Source organism: Taudactylus pleione, unplaced genomic scaffold (assembly GCF_031769625.1).
Source record: "Taudactylus pleione unplaced genomic scaffold, aTauple2 ptg000053l, whole genome shotgun sequence".
Classification (NCBI taxonomy): domain Eukaryota; kingdom Metazoa; phylum Chordata; class Amphibia; order Anura; family Myobatrachidae; genus Taudactylus; species Taudactylus pleione.
The window spans coordinates 39,704,189-39,722,114 of record NW_028284455.1 but is presented as its reverse complement, the minus strand read 5'-3'; the positions used below and the strand labels follow the sequence as shown (position 1 = coordinate 39,722,114).

Below are 17,926 nucleotides of genomic sequence, written 5' to 3'. Positions count from 1 at the left end.
TGTGCAGATCTTCAGGAAAATGGCACCCACACTAATTTCCCTATGATTACAACAATGTAGTTGGTGAATAATAAATAATAATTTAGGTGAATAATAAATTAATTGAAGAGGATTTAGAGGAGTCTTTTTTTTAAATAGTCTTTTTTTTCATAGTATTGGTGTTTTTATTAGTCTTTTTTAAATGTAGCACTACAGGTTCCAGTGAGTTCCAGATGCAAAGGAATGGTTATAGTTCTACGTTTCAGAATATCATTTATGACTACCAGAGCTTGTGGGGACAAGAAGTACCACATATAGAAATTATATGTAACCCCCCTTCAGTGTGCGGTGTGGTACAAAGGAGCATTGGGAGTGATACGCCTCCTATAGCCTCAGGCTAGCTCTCCAGGGTGTGGGCAATACCTGAGAAGTGGGTCCCTGCCCATGCAGGCTATATAACAGTCACACATATAGATACAGGTATAGACAGTATGCAGTAACAGTTCTTGTTGAATAACTTGGGCGCCAGACCTTCTCTTATAAAAATATGGCACTTTATTTCTCTCCTCCTGCACATGACTTTAAAGCACAGGTTCTCAAACTCGGTCCTCAGGACCCCAAACAGTGCATGTTTTCCAGGTCTCACAGAATCACATGTGAAATAATTAGCTCCATCTGTGGATCTTTTAAAATGTGTCAGTGAGTAATGAATACACCTGTGCACCTGCTAGGTGACCTGGAAAATGTGACCTGTGTGGGATCCTGAGGACCGAGTTTGAGAACCACTGCTTTAAAGGACAAGAATATGGTTACAGCAGCTTCTCCTCTCCCTCCAGCTCAGATACTTGGCATGTCAGATGGTATATGACAATCTTATGGATATGGTTACATTACATCACACTCTTCTTCACCAGCACACAGTCTTTAAGCACAGTCACAATGAATGCTTTGCATTTTACACACACAGGTCCACCTGGCCCTTTGCTGGCTGGTGCCTGTAGTTCTCCATTTCATACGTGCAGGTCCATCTGGCCCTTATCTGGCTGGTGCCTGTAGTTCTCCACTTCATACATGCAGGAACAACCGGCCCTATGCTTGCTGGTGCCTGTAGTCCCACAGCTACACACACATCTCACATAACTTATTTTGCACTCTGCCTTTTCTTTGTATCTAATAAGACAATATACAGAGTGTTTCATACCTAGTCTGCCTGTCTCTGCTCCTTCTCTTTCACATGGGACAGCAATATACAGACTTTTCTATTGCAGCTATACACTCTCAGCAGCAGCCCATCCCTATCCTACAGGAATGGCTCCTATAGCCACACTGCTACCACAGTGACCCCCCCCCCCCATTAATGGCTGCTGGGGGGCTTTTATGCATAAGGGACTCCTCTTGTCCCTTAACAATAATTCCTCTTCCCCATCTCTCCAACACATATACTGGCATCTCTTACCTCTCTCATGGGTGCTGAAAACTGCTCACACTCCAGCCCTCCAGCTCTTTCTCTGTGGTCTCTCACAGACTTTATCTCAGTGGTCTCACTCCAGACCTCCGTCTCCTTGGGCGCTAGATTGGCATTGTGGCAGCTGCCATGGCCCCGCCAATCTCCCCCCTGCCAGGGGAGCACAAGGGCTACATTTCTGCTTCCAGCTATGACTCTTCCCAAAGATGTCTGCTCTCTCTCAAATTTTTCTTCTCAATCCCTTCGTTCCCTCTCCCCTCCTTTCTCTGCTCTGCCAGCTACGCACCCCGTCTTCCCACCCCTGCGTGTCTATCTTTCCAGCCCCTCCTTTACCTGAAAACTAATACACAGGCTTTCAGGAATGTAGGGCCAAATGTAAAAGGTAGTCAGTTTTAGTAACAGTACAGACTCGCACTTTCTCGCACTTTTAAAAAGTGCGAGTTTGTACTGAAACTCGCAAATTCAATAGCCTGCGAACTTTTCAGCTCGAGGCTACTGCATTTGCGAGTGCAGGCTAGTTTAGGACAATGTAAACTATGCGAGTTTACATTGCGAGTAGCATTAAAAGGTGCGAGTTTTAGAGAAGCCATCACAGATCAGTGAGATCCGTGATGGCTTCTGTGTGTGTGTAAAAAAAAACGTGCACCCCCTCCCCAAAAGCATAACCAGCCCCGGGCTTTATAAAGCCTGTTCTGGTTCTAAAAATACAGGGGCCAAAATGCGTAGGGGGCCCCTGTATATTAAGAACCAGCACAGGGCTTTGTTGAGCTGGTCCTGGTTCTGGAAAATCAGGGGACAAAACGAGTAGGGGTCCCCTGAAAATTCCAGAACCAGCACCGAACTCTGTCTAGCAGGGGGATAATGCCACAGCCAGGGAAAACCTTTCACCGGTTTCCCCGGCCAAAGCATTATCCCTGGCCGCTAGTCAGTCCAGGCCGGGGATCCCTGGGGAGTTGGGTACCCCCCCAATAAAGGCACCCCAGGCCTAGACTGATAGCCCGGGGCTATCCCCGGCACCCTAGGGCGGTGGGTGCCGGGTTGATAGTGTAAAGTGTAAAAATAAGTTTTCCATAGTCTTTAGTTGTAGAACCACAAGTACCAGCAAGCCTTCCCTGCATGCTGGTATTTGGAGAACCACAAATAGCAGCATGCGGGGCATTACGGGCCCGCTGGCACTTGTAGTTCCACAACTAAAGAAATACGTAAATAAACAAACATACCCCGTGAAAGTAAAATTTTAATAAAACATGCATGCACACTCACACATACTCACCTAGTATCCGAAGTAATCCATAGGGGTGTACCTGAAAAAAAAATCCATACTCACCTCTCCTATGCGTAGATCACGTCCTCTTCTCCAAGTAGGCAATCCAGGGGTTAAAATAAAAAAACGCAAAAAAACCCGATCCATACGGACTGAGCAAAGGTATGTGTGTACATATACCTTTGCTCCGCGTAAATGACCGGGGCACACGTGTGCCCCGTCAGTGAAGGGGCCGCCAGCCAATCAGAGAGCATCTCCGTCGGAGCAGCTCCCTGATTGGCTGAATGCGGACAGCCTGTGTCTCCCATAGACGTCTATGGTGAGAAATCCCCATAGCCGTCTATGGTGGGAGCCGCTACATCGTAACCACAAGATTAATTGAGGTTATTGTATCATTGATGTAACCACAAGATTAACCTCATGGATATGTGCATGTTTCTGTGTTAATCTGACCTGCTCAGGATGTACTCGCTAGCCTGAAGCAGGTCTATTATTTGGGGACTTTTGGTAATCTTTTTTTTGCGAGTCTGAAACAGACACTCTATTACATTGGGCGAGTTGATTGTTTTCAATGTGAAAACATCTGGATGCGTGTTTGAGAATGGAGAGTTTTAGTAACTCTGAAAAATGTGAGTTTTAGTGAACAGACACTCTATTACATTGGAGAGTTGTGAAAAATTGCGAGTTTAGCACCAAACTCGCAATTTACCAAAACAGACTACCTATTACATTTGGCCCGTAGTATCTGCAACAGGCAGTAATCTTTAACACTGAGGGGTGTATTTACAAATACCATCCCCTAGAGGGTGTTACATATAATTTCTATCTTAACACTTTATTGCCCCAGGCACAGACCTAACAGGGGCAGGTTATGTGAAACAGGGACCTGTGTACAGTCTCAGTACAGCCCCTCCCCTCTCATCAGCGCATGTGCTGAGTAAACAGGGCTAATGCGCATGCACAGAACTCTAGGAAAATGGCGCCCATACCATTGTTCTGGTAATTTCTCTACTGCATATGTGCAGTTATTCATCAAAATGGCTCTAGCATCAGTTTCCTGGTGATTACAACAATGTTGTTGAAAGGTAAGTATAGGCACTGCACACTTTAGTTTACACCCATTATAGATATACAGATAAGCCCCAAATCTTTAGCATGTTTTAGCAGCATTTTTTTTCCATTTTTGATATTTTATACCTGCATTTTGGACACAAATGCGTACATCTCTAAATAAGCCTCAGTATTATTAGTTCAATAATAATAATAATAATAATAATAATAATTTTATTTATATAGCGCTTTTCTCCTAAAGGACTCAAAGTGCTTTACATTTACAGTACAAAATACAAAATAAGCTTAAACAAGGGACATTAGTGAAATGCTTGGGTGAATAGGTGAGTCTTGAGTCTATTTTTGAAGGATTCTAGAGTGGAGGCCTCTCGAACTGTGCGGGGAAGTGAGTTCCAAAAGGTTGGAGCCACAAAACTGAAAGCTCGACCCCCAGACGAATTCCGTGAGATTCTAGGTACTGTTAATAGTCCTTCGTCAATGGATCGCAGTAATCGAGTGGGACAGTAAGGAATCAGAAGCTGTTTCAGGTACCCTGGGCCATGGTCATGAAGGGCTTTGTAAGTTATTAATCCAATCTTGAAAGCAATTCGCCATCTGACAGGCAGCCAGTGAAGGGAGTAGAGAATGGGTGTTATGTGGCTGGAACGGGGCTGGTTGGTTAATAGCCTGGCAGCTGCATTTTGTACCATCTGCAAGCGGTGTAATTCTTTTGCTGGGAGACCGAGGTAGAGGGCGTTGCAGTAGTCTAGGCGTGATGATATAAATGCATGTATGACTTTAGGCAGATCTTCTGAGGGAATTAAGTGCTTGATTCTGGCTGGGGGCCAAATGTAATAGGGTCAGAGTTTAGAAAATTTAAGAGTTTTCTCACACTTTTTAAACTCGGCCAATGTAATAGAGTCCGAGAACAAAGCAACACAGCAAACTCGCATGTTTTTCAGACTCAAAGAACTCTCACGATTTAAAATCTCATCCAGATGTTTTCCCATTTTGAAGATAAAACTCCACCAATGTGAGAGTTTACTGCCAAACTCTCACATTTTCTAAACTCTCACCCTATTACATTTGGCCCTGTATGTTTAGTAATCACATTGGCTTAAATTGCTATCAAAGTAAATGAAACTACTGTAATAAATCTAGCATTAGAGGGCCTTAATAGCGTGCGCTTACATTTTGGTTTTAACAAAGTGTCACTAATAAATGAGTCTGTTTATCACTATTTGAAGATTTGTAGCCTATTAGCATGATTGAATACCCATAAAGTATATACAGTAGATAAAGATCAATACTGCTGTTCACTTTGGATCCCACCTCCCTGTAAGTACTTGCAGCTGTAAAGTAATGAAACGGTGACTGATCATCATCATATTGTTTGACCATGACAGTCACATTATAAAGAAATAAAAAGTGTACAATCCAAATCAAGCTTTTTTGTCTCATTTTATAATGAACAGTAAACAGATAAGATAATGTTATACAGTACCTTAATATCATAGGGAAGCTATATTGCCTTTATTCACAGTTACTATAGTAACATTTTAAAAAATAAAAATGGTATTGTAAACTTGGCTGAACAATTACGAGTTCCTGTGGGAGTTCAGCTCATCTAAGTTATATACACATAATAAGAAAAGAAATGACTCCTAGGGGTATATTTACTAAAGTGAGAGTTTGAAATCAGATTCTACTTAACATTTAACTAGCACCTTCTAGAAGATTATAGCTAGAATCTGATTGGTTGCTATGGGCAACATATCCACTTCTAAAAACTCTCACTTTAGTAAATTTAGCCCCTAAGGTCAATTTTCTTAAAAACTTCAATTATCCGCGATAATCCACCTTTTCACGATAAACGGCTTATCATGCAAATTTATACTTATTGTGCAATCTTATTAGCCGTGGTTTTACAGGTGTGAAGTTTGACATACGTTTGTACAAATACATTTTCACCAGCTCCTGAGCAGGTGAAAAGTTGGAGAAAATCCCTATTTCAAGGTAAAAATGTCAGGACTTGATTCAGAACCACTAGGACACCCTCCTTAATGACTAATTAGGCAAAAAAAAAAAAATTACCTTAATTTGGCCAATACTGACATGACATTTTTGGGGTGAAAAGTGCAGGAAAATTGGTTAATTGATGTAGGACAGGTATATGGGGGTGCGATATAAATGGGACAGGTGTTTTTAATATTGCAGCTGGGTGTTAGAGGTGTACATTGAAGGTTTTTTAAAAGTGTCTTTAAATGACACATATATATACTTATAGGCATATTTATGCACCCCCAATTTAATCAGAACTTTTTGTTTTGCAAAAAAACTCTTGCTTTCTATCATATTTGAGTGTTTTAGGACAGCCATTTGACACACTTTAATAACCCAAATACTTTTATTAGGGCCACTAATATACTCTAATATATATTATTATCCTATATCACTTTGCCTTTTTTGGGGGGTACAGGCATATTTCCCCATTTTCACCTATACTTGTCTCGGGTAAAACCAAGAAGAATATTTGCGTGAATGCCGGATCACAACTTTTGAAATTGATTTGCACGAGCAACGGGAGCGCACAAAGACACGATTAGCAAAATATGTGAAAGCTTTATTGCATTATCGTGGCTAATTGAATTTCCACCTAAATGTGTTTGTAGAATAAATCAGAGTATATTCATCTTTATGTATGAGAAAAAGTTGGATAAAAGCAGCCTATCAGCAAGCTATGTTTATAGCTCTGGATGTGCCTGGAACCTCCATATAAACACATGAACCTAATGGGCACATGTGGAAGTGCCGAAGTGGACACCACGCCCCATCAGCTTTCACTGCTGTGAATCTCCAGTAATAGGATCTTTGAGTTACACTTCATAAGGAATCAGTTCTAATCCCGGCAGCCCGGCAGTGGTGAAGATCCCGATCGTTCATTTTGGTAAGTATAGTTAACCTTACTCCCTACCCTAACCCTACTTTAGGGGTGCCTAACCCTAACCTTCCCCCAAGTGCCTAACCCTAACCCCCCTCTAAGTGCCTAAACATAACCCCCCCTTCCCCGCAGCCTAACCCTAAGTCTCCTGGGGGGTGTCTAACCCTAACCTCCCCCGGCGGGCCTAACCCTAACACCCCCTTCCCTTAGCCTAACACTCCCAGGGGGTGCCTAATCCTAGGTCCCCCCCGGGAGCCCCTAACCCTCCCCCCAGCAGCTGTCTGAGCCCGGCACCCGCTTACCTTCGATCGGTATGCCGTGTGTCTGGCTCCCGGCGTAGGTCTAATGACAGGCGTCGGGATTTCAACGCCTGTCATTAGTACCTTGCCGGGATTAGACAGTCGGGAAGCCGGCGGTCGGGATTTCGTCCGTCGGCTTCCCGACTGTTTCCCCTTTATAAGCAATCATTACCCAGAACCCCAATTTGCATTGTATTTGTAAGTTTATATTATGTTGAAATAATAAAGTCTGTGAATAGAATTGGGACAGCAATGTTTAATATACTCTGTTATGTTGTGATTTGGACTGGGAACAATTTAAAGTAAGATTCCACTTGCAAAATGTGTCAAATTTCATGTCTAATCCAGAACAACTAAATCCCTTTGTGGTTTTGAAACTTTTGCTAATTCCAATACCAGGCTTGCCTACCCTCGGCTCCCGATTGTTAATTAAGCCTCCCACTGCCCCAGAAATCATAGCATTTTACAGCCCCTCCATGAAAATCCGGACTGCGCATGTGCTAGTCTGGAAATGCCGGGGACGGGGCAAGAAGGGAGATGTCACCAGGGCCGGCAACAGAAGTTTTGGGGCCCAATACAATGATGTGTGTGTGTGTATGTGTGTGTGTTTTCCCTACATGCTGAATGCAGTCAGGACAATTCACTACAACACAGCCGCCAGCACCTCCGTCCTCCACCCCTGCAAAAGGCAGCCGCCGCAACTCCCAACACCCGGCGGCGGCGGCAGATCCCCGCCGGCGACATCACTTCCCGGGGTGTGATCAGCACTGCCGCCACTATAGCCCCGTTTAACATTACAATAATCAAAGGAAGGTAGGGAGATGGGCACAGTGCTACAATGTGTCACCGCAGACATGCCAGTGATTACACCCAGTACCTGTGCTGTCACAGACAGGAAAATCACTACAAATGGGGTTACAGCCTGGGCCACTGTCTCCCTCTGTACATGGTACAGCCACTGCTGTTTGTTTTCTTCCATGTTTGGTACAACCATTGGAGAGTCATAGTGACATGGTGCTTTGGCATCACAAGGGAGGTGCAGGGGGTGCAGGCCGCACCCGGGTGTCACCTGCTGAGGGGTGACACCAAGCGAAAGTGCAGATTCCCCCTCAGTGACAGGAGCCAGGTGCTGCATTGTAGAATTACATGCAGCACTTGGCTCCTGTCACAGTGGGGGGGCCGGCTCTACAAGTACACTGGTCCCAGGGGCAGCCCGCACCTTCGGGACCCTCCGGAGTGACTAAAACCGGGGGACAGGGTGTGTGGCCCTGCCCCCATCTGTGAGGCCATGTCCCCTTGTCACAAGGCCATGCCCCTTTTCCACGGCGCATGGTGATGCCACGCACACTGCTAAGCTGCCCACCCCTACATGCACCGGGTGCATCAACAGGTAGGGAAGCCACTGACCTAGGGCTCTACTTACTACAATCCGCATTTGAAATGCAGATTGTAGTGTGAAATTTTTGCCTTAATTCACATTGTGAATTTATGCAATATCACAGGGATTTATGAAATATTTCCTGCAGGGACAGAGCTTGCGATAAAGCCCTGTCCCTGCGAATCCCCTCTTATCACTGTATCTTTCTCAAAAAATATAGTGAGAAGGTGCCGCGAAAGTGCCAAGTGGCTCGCCTAACACTCTCCCCCATGTGACTGGTGCCACCCCCCCCCACACGCCCCCCTTCTTACTGTCACTTACCTACGGTGATCGGTGCTCAGAGATGTGTTCTCTCCGGGTCTCCAGTCAGCTGGTCTCCCATCCTGCACTGTGACCCTGGTCAGCTGTACTATGCAGGGTCACAGAGCCGGAGCCAGGAGACCAGCTGACCGGAGCCCCAGAGGACAATACCGAGCACCCTGGATGCAAGTGTTTGTATGGTTTTTTACAGTGATCAACTTGTGGTCCATTTAGACCACATAGCTGATCACTGGGGCCGGCTCCGGACTCTGCTCTGCCTATTAGAGCAGAGCAGGAGTCGGGAACTGGGGGAAACCCTGGATAACGCCATCTCCGGGTGGCGTTATTATCACAGAGCTTCCCCGGTAGTTTTTCACAATTTATTTTTAGTAACTTTGACCAGATCACATGTCCCATTACAATTATGGGAAATGCAATCTGTTTACTAAAAATATGTGATAATTTGGGTTTAGAGTAGAATTTTACGAATTCTACTCCAATTGCCATTTAGTAAATTTATGTTCAACTAAAATAATGTGAAAAGGGTGTGAAAACAAAACACCCTTTTTCACTTAATTTTAGTAAAAATAATGTTAAGAAATAGAGCCCTTAGTGTCCTATATTCAGTTGTGCAAGCTTTGTGATAAATCATCATCAATATGATATCACCATCCTCTGCTTTACAGTAATATCAGTACCCATCTTGGAAATTAATCGATTTGTGCTATTTTAACAGGTGAAGTGACTGCTAATGAGGAGAGTTGGTGGGCTGATTATTAGTTTATTTAGCTAAGTTCTTTATTGTTTCACCTCTCTATCATGTTAAAAATGTGTATGATGAAGCCTGAAAGTTATCTTAAAGTGACCACTGTGACTTGTGACCTAGTCATGAGAAAGATTTGTAACTCCTACATTACAAAAGGCAGAGTGCAATTGTGTCCGTACTGAAATCTTCAGATTAATTTCAGTCATTTCGGTCAATGGGCCGGATACAGCAGCGCTCACAGATGCAACTACGTATGCAGAACGGCCAATTGTTCACTAGTGCGCACGCGTAAAAGCCGCACTATGCATGCGCTGCGGTCTCACTGTGATTATGGATTCACAGAGGAAGCCATCTCAGAATTAGTGACAGGCTGTGAGCGTTAGGGGGTGGTGATGGGGAGTGGTCTTAAAAACGCGGGCGTGTCTGTCCATTTGTACGCCATTTCATTGGCGCGCATAAATTTTCCACTGCGATTGCATATGCCCCTTGAGTACTTACTGCGTGCGGCGAGACTTGCAGTTTCTGCGGCTGGTCAGACCTGGTGTAAATTGTGCACGTGGAGCCGATGTGCGCCGATAGTACCGATGTATGCGCCGGAGTGCAATGTACTGTGGATGTGAGAAAGCAGCAGTGGGCGTCTCTATGACCGCTGCGATGTGTCAGGCATTAGCATACATTCGCAGCTGCGTTCCATATGGATTCGCAGCTGCCTACGCAATAGCGATCCTTGCTGAATCAGGCCCAATGTCAAGATTTTAGTTAAATAATTTGCTTTAAATGTTTTCTCACGCAGTCACACCAACATGATTCTAGATGGAAAGTAGCATTTTTCTCATTACTTCTTTATTCACACAATGTAACGGAGTACTTGAAAGCAATCATATTACACACACTGCCTTTTTGATAAAGAAGGAAATGCAGGTTAAATAATGATAATAATGATCAGTGTTGCAGAACCTGACAAATATTTTTTTTTTACAATTTTAAGAAAAGAATCAACTGGCAAACTGTAATTTTTTATTTTTGTTTTACTAATACAGCATTCATTACAGAGATGTACAAAGGAATACAATAAGACATGTATTTCCTATGGCCCATCAAGATTTTCTTATAATTCTTTTGCATATTATTATAGCTCAAAACACAAAACAATCCTCCAATAAAACATATTATGTAATATACAAATAACTTGTTTTATAGCAAAAGAAAACAAAAATGCATTCCCAGCAAAACCAACACAGCGCAAATAATCTGCCACCTACAGTGCAATTTTCACACAAACTCCTGACAACAAAGGTGTTAAACAACTTGCAGGTGTCCTTCACTGTAGCCAAGGGGACCAGATAGTTTTCCTTTTTTTTCTATCACTACTCTCTTAAAATAAACTAGGCTCAATGTACTGTAGATAATTAGAAGTTCAGAACTAACAATATTCAAAGTGCAGAACAAGCCTAAAACATTTCTAAGGAAGTGAGTAGGCATCATGAACTAAGGGGGTCATTCAGACCCGCTCGCAAGCGCAGGACGCTCGCAATCGGGTTGATGTTACCCCACTGCGCATGCGCACGACGGAGGGAGCTCCATCGTGCGCATGCGCGAGACCCGGCGAGCGACGGGCTCTCCATCGCTCCGGGTCTCGCACCAAAGGGGGCGTGCTGTCGATGTTGATTGACAGCATGCCCCCTTTGGTGGGCATGCCGGGGGCGTGCCTGCCAGCCGGCCCCACTGACATCACTAGTGATGTCAGGGGGAGTGATTTTGGCTCTGATAGAGCCAAAATCACTCCAGGGCTTGCGGCAGCAAGACCCTACCGCAGGGTCTCCGTTGCAAGCCCGATGGTCGCAATGGTCAAGACCATCGCGACCATCATCATGGACGCTCACATATGCTGTGGGTGGGCATAAACAGAACAGAAATAGAAATGTAAAAGCATTGCATACAGTATACTATTATGTCCAGAGTCAATTTATATTTGTCCAGGAATTGTCATCGTTATAGGTTGGCAACCCACCTTCATCCTCCAGGGGTTAGGTTTTAGACTGTGCACTCAAATTATACATTGTTACTCTACTAGAGGGTCAGTAACTTGATGGAGCAGGACCATGGATGAACATGGGTGTTTGGTTTGTTTCTATGGAAACTCCACCAAGATTAGCACCCTGTCAATCAAAGTAGGCAGTCCTGACACATCCCTGTCCCCTCCTTTATAAAGAAGCCCTGTTCTTTGCAGGCTGACTATGTCTTCTCTGTTGGTTATTCAAGTCCCTCTGTGGTGGCTGGCCACACTGCCCCTGGTGACTGGCAATACCCCTTGAGCTTGGGCCCCTACCACTGTATTCCCTGGTGGGCCCTTCATGCCCCAGTCTGACACTGTCCCAAACCCATTGTAATGCAATGAGTTCATGTAGTTTGTTAAAGGTTTGTGAGCAGTATGATACAATTAATATAATATAATGTATTAAACATGTGTGTAAGCAATCATTGGTTCATTATTATTAGATGTATTATGTCACCTACAGTAGCATCATTTTCTATTAATTTCTGTATTCTATGATTTTCATAAATATTGTCTTCTATCTCTTTTAGGTGTTCTATTTGTTTTGGCACAGGCGGAGAAAAAAATATTTGCATTTAAAGAAGAGTTTCCAACCTCACCATCTTACCACTTTCTGGAGCAAACAAACCCAAATGCAACAATGGTAATGCCGAGTGCCAGCTTTGGTCTTGTTCGGAAGTCTGCGAAGTCTGGCACTAGGCTGTCTGTAAAATCTGCAGACTTGGTGTCGCCTTTTCACAGTGAAGGTGTTGATTACAATGACAGGCTTATGGCTACGCCACCTCTCAATATTCAGGGTGTTACAAATTCAGGAAATGCACACATTAAAAGGAAATCATCTGCAAACATGACAGATGTGTACACTACAGAAACTTACCTCAAGCCAGAGCTCAATTCAAGCTTTTCAATGAGGACTACATCCACCACTGACCATAGCAGCACTATACTTGCATTTCTTAAAGACACTTTTCTGGAACATGTTGACACTTTGCAAAGATTTTCACAAGAAGAACAGACAGAGGGTTCTAACAACTTTACCGATAGTATGATAAAGAACACCGAATTAGTGTCAGTGCCTTTTAAGAGCCATCATTCTAAATTATGGGATGTATTAAATCGAAATGGCTCCTTGTTCTCTATAAGACAAGGTAATAATGGAACTTTGCCAACATTTACAAGAATGACAACATCACCCACATTCCGGCACACTTCCACTGATACTAAGGGTTCTACAGTTGATTTGGGAACCACCAAAGGTACTGTTATCAAGACCCATACTATATCAAACAGTGCTACCACATTAGACTTCATTGTGTCAACAGATGTCACCACTAGAAGCTCCATAACCATGTCCACAGCTGGGTCCACAGCAACTGGAAATTTTCTTAACAGGCTGGTGCCTGCTGGAACTTGGAAACCTGGGGTTCTTGGTAATATATCCCATGTAACAGAGGAAGGTACCCAACCCCAACACAGAGAAACTATTTGTCTCAGCAAAATGGATATTGTTTGGATATTCTTGGCTATTAGTGTACCTATATCATCTTGTTGTAAGTATATTTAATAGTTTCTTTTTTGCATTTCAACTTCCATTCTAGTCATGTTGTCAAGGTCTTTTAATTCATAAAATATGTCAACTGTTAACTAAAATATACTGTGTAGTAGGTTATTTCCTAATATATGTGTACAAGTTCAATAATCCATAGCAACCAATAAGGCATTTGGTTTCATTAGCTAAATTTGCACTGTACTGATCACAGCTATTTGTTGATTGGTTGCTATAGGGTCTATTCACTAAGTCTTGTAGAAAAATAAAGTGGATGGGGATAAAGTACCAACCAATCAGCCCCTAACTGTCATGTTACAGGCTGTGTTTGAAAAAAGACAGTTAGGAGCTGATTGGTTGGTACTTTATCTCTCTCCAAGGCCTAGTGAATAGTCCCATATATGCTAAAACATTCATGGGCTTTTGCACATGAGAGCAAATAACCCTTTATATGTCAAGTGACTGACTATAAATTCAATCACAACCAGTTCAATTTATGAAAGGTGCACAGTTCTCTTATTTATTATTAAAAATAAAAAGCTGTTGAGACTTTTTGCTTGATTGTAAGGCACAATTATGCTTTGGTAATAATATGTTCATCAAGCAATGTTTGTTTGTTAGTTTGGTTTTTTTTCCAGTAGGATTCCAGCACCTATTGTATTGATTTTCAGATCATCATGTCCGTGTATTTCACTGTGAACTGGGACATATGTTTTTCATGCATTAAGAAGGATTCTATGGCATCAAATATTTGATGCCCTTTTCATGTATTCAACAGAGCACAAGTGAAATGGAGTCCTGCTGTATGCATGAAAAGCCCATTAAGCAGATCATCAAAAACACATGCATTTTTTATGTACTTTGTTATACTAAGCAGGACTCCATTCATTGAATAGAATAGAGTCCTGCATGTGCCAACTTTCACCTCTCCTCACATGGCATATGGACTTTGAGGCCCGTGTTTGATGCATGATTATTTTTCATGTAGAATAAAGATTGATTAAACTGAATTTGAAGGGAATGAAATGTTACTACAAGGGAAGTGCTCCTGTAGTGTAACTGTAGTGTAACTAAGGAATTGTGTCAAAACACCAAAATGTCGATACTAAGTTGTTCCAGTGTTGTTCTTCTACGAAACAAGGTCACCTACAGTTACAGGTTGATGCAACACATATAGGGGCATATTTATTATTCTGGTTCTAGACCCAATAAGTATAATTTCTTATCACCTCTTATGGTGACAACAAGAAATGAAAGATTGCCCAAATATATAAAAAAACACATGCAGGGTCAGTAGCTCGTCCCTGTGATATGTCAGAGGTGAAGTGATCGCTAGTGCTAGACTTCTCTTTTGGGAACCAGGGGCCTGATTCAGACCCGCTCGTGAGCGCTATGCGCTCGCAAGCGGGTCGATGGTGGCCCAGTGCGCATGCGCACGACGGAGCCGGCTCCGTCGTGCGCATGCGCGAGACCCGGATAGCGACGGGCAATCCGTCGCTCCGGGTCTCGTACCAAAGGGGGCGTGCTGTCGATGTTGAGTGACAGCACGCCCCCTTTGGTGGGCGGGCCGGGGGCGTGGCTGCCCAGACGGAGGCGTTCCCATGGGAACGCCTACCGTCTGGGGCTGGCCCCACTGGCCCCACTGACATCACAAGGGTCTCGTCGCAAGCGCGATGGTCTTGACCATCGCGACCATCTTCCTGGCCGCTCTGAAAAACAAGAAGGATGGCCCTGATACAGACCGAGCGCTCTGTCAGAGCGTCCGGCTCTGAATCAGGCCCCAGGTGCACAGCCGTTAATGCGCATTTTGCTGACCACGCATGTGCGAGTACCCAAGGAGGACACCCATAACTTTCCCTCAGGCTACAACGACTATCACCATCTGAAGATGGCATTAACTACTGGGGCCTTGGTAGATTCAGCAATTAAGCAGCCCCCATAGGTGTTAGCAATAGAAAACTGGATCGCAGCATGGTCCCCCGTAGATGCAGAACATACAGGGGATACTTAATATTTGGGGGTACCTCAAATATTCCTTGATAAATTGGCCTGATAGTACCTTCCATTCTCTGGATGGATCTTCAGACACTTATTTCATTCATTTCTGAAATGATTTTGCTGATTTCTTTCTGTTTCTGGTACTAGTTATAATAATTAAAAATGATACCAATAAAATAAAAAGGTGTCGTACAGTGTCTGTCTTTACCGATCTATAGTGGTGTTTTTGTTTAAACTGCTGCTTTCTCTGAACACAGCTTCCCAGCACAATCCTCAGTGATCTGGCATAGAGCATATTTCAGGACGCCTGCCCAAAACAACAGCTTAATCTGTCAAAATGAGTTTGAATTACGCACCTCTGCAAAACAGCCAGTTCCAGCACAACATTTTGCCACAATTTTGCTCATCTTTATTCATAGCGTCCTGGAAAAAATGCTAAAAGTTGCTTCAATACTTTCAATACATGTCCTTATAGGATTACAGTTAGTCTTCTCTGATAGTCCTGGGCAGGAAATATGTGTCTATCTAATTAAGCCAACATCTGACTTCCATAATGGATTCACTCTAGTTTACCCTATTTAATTATTTATTAACAGATATTTTTATAGCGCACAATATTCCACAGCTCTTTACCTTTGTCAATCTACACCAAACACTAGATTCCTTCTGACATCCTATTAGATACATCATTGAAATGACCACAGATGATACCTCCTGTTTCTATACTCCTTAATGCTTTCTGTAGTATTAGGTATTACTGTCTGTAAATCACCAGACAGAAGGCACATTTTTTCCCATCTCTCAAACAAGAGTGCCCCAGAGTGTGTAGGTGTCTGAATGTGGGAGGACCTGCCTGTTATGTGCCCCCACCCATCCACAGGCTCTACTAGTATTTCTGCACTGCAGGTTGATATTGTCTGGTAATCACCAGGAAGGGGCCACATAATATTAAAGAAGGGACTGGCCTCTTTCAAAGGTGTGCCTTTGAGTTTATTGAAGCCAGGAAGGTCTGGGCGAATCCCAAATTTAGGTGGGAGCTTCTGATAGAGTTGGCCCATCTCCCGATGACTGAAGTGGGATTCCTGGGTTTTGGATGACACAACTGGCATTAAATTGCATAATTTTTTGCTAGACCTTCTCCATGCTGTACAATGCTGCAAATAGTGGCTTTGGGTGCCAGAGTAAGCAGGAGATAGAGCACTTTTAATGCCTTCTCCCCTATTTCCTGGTTTGTAAAAGTGTCTTCAGTGTCTTACCTAGAAAGGCTGTGGCTTAATGATGTCATCATTACGATAGCGGTCGCAGTTGCAGATGGGATCAGTATCATTAGAAAAAAACACTGCGAATCATGGATGTTTCTGGGAGGTGACCTGAAATGAACACAAAAAAAAAGCCTGTCTTATGGGCATGTTCTGAGAGCGTCATGGGCATCTAAATGCATATGGCTGCATTCTCTTTTGCAGCAACGCAGCTACAGAGAGCATTTGTTGAGGGATTTGAGATTGATACAATGTGCAACCCTTAGGTTGCGTGAGGGGTCAATGGTTTGTTGATGGAGTGTTCTTAACCACCAGCGGATTTGCACTGTGCTCAGATAATGGAAGTGTGAGTCTCAGGGTTTACTCAGTCTGTCGCGCGCAGTTTCATATGTTCACTATTGCGAATCCATAAGAAATCGCAGCCACTCATGAACTACATCCACCTCTTAATCAGGCCCTAAATGCATTAGTACCGTAAGTTGAATCCAGAGAATGCAGCAGTTTCAAAACTTAATGATAGTGGTACAGACAGACTGCAGAAACTATCTTTATATATCAAATTCATTGGTCTGTTTGTTTGTCCTGTTATGCATTCAGACACCCCTGCACGAATTGGGAAGAAACCAATTCGAGGTGGTCCAGTTTGATCCTGGCCAGGTTTTAGGGGGGTTAGGGTGCCGATTGGTGTACGTTGGGTAGAACTTTGACCCAGGAGCCTGTTCTGAGCCTTCCACTGGATGGATTTAGAAGAAAACTACACAGAATGGTAACATTGGATCCCAGAAGACATACTAGGGGACTGAGGTCCCGGTCGGACTTCCTGTTGGTGTACACGGGGATGGTAGGCAGGGCTTTGACCCAGGGATATTCTAGGCCTTCCACTTGATGGATTTGGATGAAAACTTCACAGAGGTGTGGCAATTGGCCTGGGTTGCCTAATGGAGTGGTTGGTGTCCTGGTCGGACCTCACTGCAGAGTGCACCAGGCAGAACTTTGACCCAGGGAGCCTGTTCTGGGCCGTCCATTGGATGGATTTGAATGAAAACTTCACAATGCGAGGTGGTCTAGTTGGATCTAGGCCAGGTTTTAGTGAGGTCAGTCTCCTAGTCAGACCTCCCGTTGGTGTACAGAGCTTTGACCCGGGAAGTCTGTTTTGAGCATTTCCACTAGATGGATTTGGATGAAAACTTCACAGAGTGGTAACATTGGATCCCAGAAGACATAGTAGGGGGTTGAGGCCCTGGTTGGACCTCCAGTTGGTGTACGCTGGGCAGAACTTTGAACCGGGGACTATTGGCAGGGCTTTGACTTGGGGAGAGAAATACTGCAAAGGCGCTATACCAACTTGAGCATAATATCAGACCAAATTAAAAATAGTACAATGTTTATTAAACATGAATTGATAACATAAGTTAATATCAATTACTCCCGGGAGCACATATATCACATATAATTCATAAAAACAATACTGCTCATAATAAGCATAAATGGTTAATATCAAAACCGAATGAAGAGTCAGAAAGATTCTGATCCATACAGCTGAGAGTGGGAACCAAAAGTCACAAATGGCGATAGAGTGTCCAATGTTTATTTGGAATAAGGGTAAGTCTCCATACTAATATATA

At 43.6% G+C, this 17,926-nt stretch overlaps 1 protein-coding gene across 1 annotated transcript in view; it reads left to right on the top strand.

Moving 5' to 3' along the window:
- TMEM108 (transmembrane protein 108) overlaps window positions 1-17,926 on the top strand; it is a 310,883-nt gene that overhangs the window by 236,250 nt on the left and 56,707 nt on the right. Inside the window, exon 4 of the mRNA XM_088463835.1 lies at window positions 12,029-13,048. Within this exon, the coding sequence (XP_088319961.1) occupies window positions 12,029-13,048 (1,020 nt within the window). The remainder of the gene's footprint in view (window positions 1-12,028; window positions 13,049-17,926) is intronic.